At 36.2% G+C, this 6,983-nt stretch overlaps 1 protein-coding gene across 1 annotated transcript; it reads right to left on the bottom strand.

Annotated features, from left to right (window-relative positions):
• Positions 1 to 1,129: 1,129 nt before the first annotated feature.
• LOC103519189 lies at positions 1,130 to 2,108 on the bottom strand. Its single transcript, XM_008484273.3, has 2 exons — positions 2,059 to 2,108; positions 1,130 to 1,902 (listed from the first exon to the last, which is right to left on the bottom strand). The coding sequence occupies exons 1-2, from the start codon at positions 2,075 to 2,077 to the stop codon at positions 1,460 to 1,462; spliced, it is 462 nt and encodes a 153-aa protein (XP_008482495.1). The 5' UTR covers positions 2,078 to 2,108; the 3' UTR covers positions 1,130 to 1,459.
• Between the last annotated feature and the right edge of the window lie 4,875 nt (positions 2,109 to 6,983).

The raw sequence follows: 6,983 nt of genomic DNA, 5'->3' as shown, positions 1-6,983 counted from the left end.
AAAATACATAAAAAAAAATCTACAATTTCATCCTAATTCAAAAAAGCGAAAAGCACCGTACATTTTGATTTTGAAAAGTTATTTTACCTATTATTTATTTTTCGATTTTTTTATTTTCGTACTCAGTCATCGTTTCGAGATAAGTACGTTGGTATGAACAAGAATTTCCGAGTGGCATGCGCGGATTCTGCATAATGACCTATGTTTAATTTTAAATTTGGCTGTTTTTAAAAATTACGTTAGACTGGCCTCCCCCCTGGGTCCCGCTTTTAGCCGGGTCCCTCCATTCCCAATGGCTCACCTTATTATCTCTTCTTATTATTTTTTCTCTTTTTTCAACAATATTTTGTTTTGGCTTTGATTTTTTGGCATTTCCTTGAGTATTTGCTAACCGTACATGTTATATTGATGCAGGTATACTGATATTTTACCGGGACGGAATCCCATCACAAAAATGCGAGGCACGAAATATGATTTAATCGTGATTGACAAGTGGAAATTCAATTTTTAACCCATTGAATCTGAAATCAAAAATACTCCGCCATCTAAAATGGTGAGCTACAGATCATTCCTGATTTTTATCTGTAGGTACATAAAGCCCGATATGACTTTAGCTCTCGAAAGTTAAAAGAACGGCTTCTTATGTGCCTAAAAAAAAAAAAAAAAAAAAAAAAAAACCATTAAAAAAAAAAAAAAAAAAAAAAAAAAAAAGGGAAAAAAAAAAAAAAAAAAAAAAAAAAAAAAAAAAAAAAAAAAAAAAAAAAAAAATCCATGTACGGATATAAAAACTCGGCCTGTGTAAAATCCGTGCGAGATTTTTATTTATAGAACATTTTTGTTCGTTCTTTTTTTTCGATAATAATAACAAATTTTATTAATGCATTTCTAATACATGCACGTATGTAATCTGTACAATATGTAAGCAGGTGCCTGTACTGAAACGTTTAGGAGGTGTATAGCAGAGAGACCAGGGGCAAATTTAAGAACAGAGGATTAGATTGTTTCATGCAATATGATGCAATAGTTTTCGTAAATCAAATTGCTCCACTTATGTTATTGATAACAATAATTAAAATTAATAAATACCCAAGGTACCTTATTTTATTTTAAGATCTATGTACATTAACTCTCCTCGTATAATGAACAGAACAATAAGTTAGGAAAATAAATAAATAACATTATTATGAGTTATTAAACAGGTAATTTATAAAGACTTAAATGGAAACAATCAAGGACACAAATATGCTCTAAGTGTTCAAACACACCAAGTGAGAGACTCCCTAGAATACCTTAAGTACCCAAACTCTTAAATCCTGCTCTTCAATATTTTGATACATTTAGGTACTTATGTTATGGGAATCCAAAGGCAGTAGATGACTACTTACCAACCCACATGGTAAATTATGTCACAAACGGTGTAAGATACGCAAGATAGGACCGACCTGTCTTATAAAGAATCCTATTCGGAAGGTTTCTGTTCATACTGTTTGTAATAGTTCTTCCAGAACAGGAAGCTTTCCCTATTCTCATAGATTTGTTTACATATTAACAGCAGAAGGATTGGTACACAGAGAATAGGATGTTTGAAGAAGTAAATCCAGCAAGCAATGCCGAACACAAACACATCAATCGTATAATCAAAGTACGAGTGGATTCGCCTTTGTATAATGTTTGCATCGTATGGTTTGATCTGCATTGTGTTACTTGGTGTTTCCTGTGTTTTGATAATTTGAAGATTAGATGCCGTTGATGCTCGGAGGTCCATAGTTCCAATGTGATTTGTTGCAGACGATTCATTTGTGTCAATTTTTGTTGTGTTGTTATTCAATGTATTTCTCTTGGGATAGTCTCTACTCGGGTCTATCCCGAATGGGTTGGATTGTTCTGATGCAGTTTTATTATCTGATGCTCGGAGGTCCATAGTTCCAATGTGATTTGTTGCAGACGATTCATTTGTGTCAATTTTCGTTGTGTTGTTATTCAATGTATTTCTCGTGGGATAGTCTCTACTCGGGTCTATCCCGAATGGGTTGGATTGTTCTGATGCAGTTTTATTATGACTGAAGGGATCTCGCATTTCATTTGGATGCTCAACTTCACGCCCCTTATATGCCGTTGATGCTCGGAGGTCCATAGTTCCAATGTGATTTGTTGCAGACGATTCATTTGTGTCAATTTTCGTTGTGTTGTTATTCAATATATTTCTCTTGGGATAGTCTCTACTCGGGTCTATCCCGAATGGGTTGGATTGTTCTGATGCAGTTTTATTATTACTGAAGGGATCTCGCATTTCATTTGGATGCTCAACTTCACGCCCCTTATGTCAAATCTCCCAGTGTGGTTGTAAGCTGACGGCAAGTAGCAGCTTTCAGCCACATGTTCCAACCGATCTGAAACAAAAGGTTTGTCTTGGGTCTTTAAGGTGTGTCCACAATTCCACACATAGTCCGGCTATCGATTTGAACCGTCCACACTGCCTTGACAACATAGATTCTCCTCGTCGATCGATGGTTAGTTTCCATTTATATTTGATTGACAAATAACTCAGAACATACATTTTTCATATAAATGGTATACCCATCCGTATAAGCAGAGCTTGTGCCACGGATGGGGAAAAAACCTATAAATAGTCAACTCCGAGCATTTGAAAACAACCTTTAGACTTGTGTTACCTTTAGAGACTTGTAAAGAGTGAGTGAGTTATAAAACAAGAACTATTCTTTTTAACAGAAATAATTATGGCGGGAAACCCTTTCCCTACCCAGGGCCCAGGAGTGAGAGTGCTACCGGTGAACCCATCGTGCTTTGGAATGGGAGTGATTACCCATCTGTATTTTCACCACTCCCGACGTTGCTTTACATGCGTATATTATATTTAGGAAAATGACAAATGAATAAACGATTTTTTTTATTTTTTTTAACAAGTTTCCATTTATATTTGATTGACAAATAACTCAGAACATACATTTTTCATATAAATGGTATACCCATCCGTATAAGCAGAGCTCCTTAATAATTCTCCTTATAAAACAACAATGAAAACAACAAGAAAACAACAATGAAATATAGAATCAAGACAGAAGCAAGAATTTTAATGAAATAAATAATTCAAACCGTTCCTGAAAAGTACCATTGGGGGTAAAAAAAATATAAATTTCACTGGTAAAACAGAAATATTTATGGCGGGAAACCCTTTCCCTACCCAGGGCCCAGGAGTGAGAGTGCTATACCGGTAAACCCATCGTGCTTTGGAATGGGAGTGATTACCCATCTGTATTTTCACCACTCCCGACGTTGCTTTACATGCGTGTATTATGTTTAGGAAAATGTCAAAGGAATAAACGAATTCTCCTTATATCAACCACAACCGATGTTGGTTTACCATGTTTTCATAATGATTTTGTATGAATGCCGTGTCATTATTGAAGTATGCAATATGCAAGAAGAGTTGAATTAGTGGAGATGCCTGGATTCCTTTATCTATTTAAGCTGGAGTTCACCAAATCGGGATTGAGATGAAACGAGGATTTCCCCATACTTAATACCCCAGGCCAACCACGGATTGAACGCAATACTGAGACAATCCACGGTTTTAAAACTCGACCTTAGTACCATTATATCAACATTGATCACAGTAAGATACCTACCTATATAATTATTTATTTGGTGAGGGGGAGTAGCATAAATACATAGAAATGTAAAAGGTCAGGTCAGGGTAAATTCATTTGACCCCCCCCCTTCCTGATTCTAATAGAATACAACATTGGAAACGGCAAAGGAAAAGAGGGGAACTAAGGGATGGAGGAGATGTAGGGGAAGTGTACTGAGGAGAGGGGAGAGAGGAGATGTAGGGGAAGTGTACTGAGATGAAGGATGGAGGAGATGTAGGGGAAGTGTACTGAGATGAAGGATGAAGTGTGAGGGGAGGGGAGAAAGGCGAGGTAATGTGTAGGGGGGGGGGAGGGGAGGGGTGATAATCATAAATCTCTTGCGCCGCAGGTGATTGTCCTGCTTTCTAAAATGTACTTTATCCTCTTCTCTCTTCAGGGACAAACTAAAAAGTCCCTACGGTAGGTACCTACATCAAGTTTTACTGTTTTCTGTTAACCACCCTACACTATTAAGGAGCACGGGAGCTCTTCGCCCCACCTTGGTTTTACAATGACTGTCCTAAATATTTCTCTGGTGTAAATACATGGGATAGGTTTCAGGTTATGAAGTAGTCCGTTGAGCACTAGCCATGCAGTAAATGGATCAAAAACCCACAAATTTAATGTCATCTTCATTAGATTTTCAAGAAGGTGAATATGACCTCATAGAACTGTAGCATGACCCTCATAACCCTCAGTTAGGTACAGCTATAAGTACGTGTTTACCCTCTTTCTAATAAACCCTCTACCCACACAGGCACCATCCATCACGTTCTTCCCCTGGGTTCCCTTATTTCCTTCCTGGTTCCATAAATCACCACGTTCCCCTATCTCGAGCAAGATTACATCTGGTCCTTGTGATGATGCATATTGGATGTGCTTGGGTTGAAGTGAAAAAGGAGAGAAGATTACAATCAATGAGACTGAGTGAGAGAGGGAGATTACGAGGGAGGGGAAGGAGAGAGAGAGGGGAAGGAGGGAGAGAGAGACAAAAGAGAGGGAGAGTGAGAGAGACACATGAACTCTGTCCATCTATCAACAAAAACAAGATGGGTGTCATGAATCTTGTCCTTTCTCTCTCTCTCTCTTACACTTTCATTCTTACTCTTCCCCTATCTTTCTCTCTTTTCCCCCTCTTGTATTTTTCCACTCTGCCACTCTCTCTCTCTCTCTCTCTCTCTCTCTCTCTCTCTTCCTCTCTTAGAATCTCATTATTCTGTCTCTCTTACACCCCCGTTCTTCCTCTCCTTTCCTTCTCTCTCGTTCTCTCTTCTTCTTCCTTTCTCTCGTGTTCTGTCTCTCTCTCTCTCTCTCTCTCTCTCTCTCTCTCTCTCTCTCTCTCTCTCTCCTCTCTCTCTCGTTCTCTCTCTCTCTCTCTCTCTCTCTCTCTCTCTCTCTCTCTCTCTCTCTCTCTCTCTCTCTCTCTTATTCCTTATCCTACTCCATTACGTGACACCCATAAGTATTCTAACAAGAAAGATAAGACTGCAGTAGAAGAAGAAAATAACAAAGTTTTCTTTAGAGAGGAGGAGAAGGAGGAGGAGGAGGAAAATAATACGAAAAGGAGACGGAGAAAGAGAAGAGAAGAAGAACTTGGAGGAGAAGAGAGAACAAGGGGATGGAGAAAAAGAATGGGAAGAAAAAGAGAAGGAGGAGAGATTAAACGAGGAGAAGAAGAATAAATATAACGATAATAAGTAATAAGAAAACTAACAAGAAGAAGGCGGAGAAGGAGGAGAAGAAGAAGAAGAAGAAGGAGAAGGAGAAGAAGAAGAAGAAGAAGAAGAAGAAGATGATTTAATTGCCTTTTTAATGTTTTAATCATTTAATTATCAATTTTGTTGTAAATAAATCAGTAAATAAATAACCAAAGAGACGAACAAACAAATAATAAATTATTTTCATTAAAAGGTCCTCGATATTTGGTTCCGTAACGCTTTTAAATGCTATTAGTTTAAATAATTTTAAAAATGCTATAATAATAGATATTTATTAGTTTGACGTTTCGTTGTTTTTTCTTGTACGCAAAATAAACAAATGGTAAAATAAAGAGCATAACTAAGCTTTCACAGTCATTAAATCTTTTATATTTTTACGAAGTAAATAATAAGATTAGGGGAATTTTAAGGATTTTTTTTTTCCTTAAAAAAAGGAAAAAATAATAAGTCCAAGGGGAGGAAAGAAAGTGAAAAAAAAAGAATGTTGATAGAAATTTAGAATTGAAACAGTTTGAGAAAAAAAAAGTCCAAACAGAAAAGAAAGTCGTTTCTAAGTTGTTTTTTAGCGCATTAAAGATAATCTAGCCAAACAAATTGCAAGCAAAAACAATGGGAGTTCCCTCGGAATCTGAATCTGAATTCACAAAGAAGAGATTCATTTGAGAAATAGCCGGATAAGAGAGAAGGGCTTGTCACGTTTTAAGGATTTTTTTTTTCCTTAAAAAAAGGAAAAAATAATAAGTCCAAGGGGAGGAAAGAAAGTGAAAAAAAAAGAATGTTGATAGATATACATATAGAATTGAAACAGTTTGAGAAAAAAAAAGTCCAAACAGAAAAGAAAGTCGTTTCCAAGTTGTTTTTTAGCGCATTAAAGATAATCTTGCCAAACAAATTGCAAGCAAAAACAATGGGAGCTCCCTCGGAATCTGAATCTGAATTCACAAAGAAGAGATTCATTTGAGAAATAGCCGGATAAGAGAGTAGGGCTTGTCACGCGATAAACTAGAGCAAGATATAGAGGAAACTTTGCAGGGAATGATATGTGGGATAACATACAAGTGTAGGGGAAAGATAAAAAAACTCGTTCTATTTGTGTGAAATATGAGAAACGGGCAAAGTTCAAACCGTTTGTAATAGATAATAATATACATGGAACAGAAAACGAAATAGTTACAAAAATAACTCTTTAGTAAAGTATTGTATGCGTTGTGGTACAACTATTGTTTTATACTTTGCAGGGAATGATATGTGGGATAACATACAAGTGTAGGGGAAAGATAAAAAAACTCGTTCTATTTGTGTGAAATATGAGAAACGAGCGAAGTTCAAACCGTTTGTAATAGATAATAATATACATGGAACAGAAAACGAAATAGTTACAAAAATAACTCTTTTGTAAAGTATTGTATGCGTTGTGGTACAACTATTGTTTTACGTGAAATATGAGAAACGAGCAAAGTTCAAACCGTTTGTAATAGATAATAATATACATGGAACAGAAAACGAAATAGTTACAAAAATAATTCTTTTGTAAAGTATTGTATGCGTTGTGGTACAACTATTGTTTTACGAACAGTGTTTGTTCAAAGTTTAGTGAAGAATCGTACCTATAGGT

The sequence above is a fragment of the Diaphorina citri genome, unplaced genomic scaffold, assembly GCF_000475195.1.
Source record: "Diaphorina citri unplaced genomic scaffold, Diaci psyllid genome assembly version 1.1 scaffold2596, whole genome shotgun sequence".
In the NCBI taxonomy this organism is placed as follows: domain Eukaryota; kingdom Metazoa; phylum Arthropoda; class Insecta; order Hemiptera; family Psyllidae; genus Diaphorina; species Diaphorina citri.
Note: the sequence above shows the minus strand (reverse complement) of the source record. Positions and strands in the feature narration are given on the sequence as shown.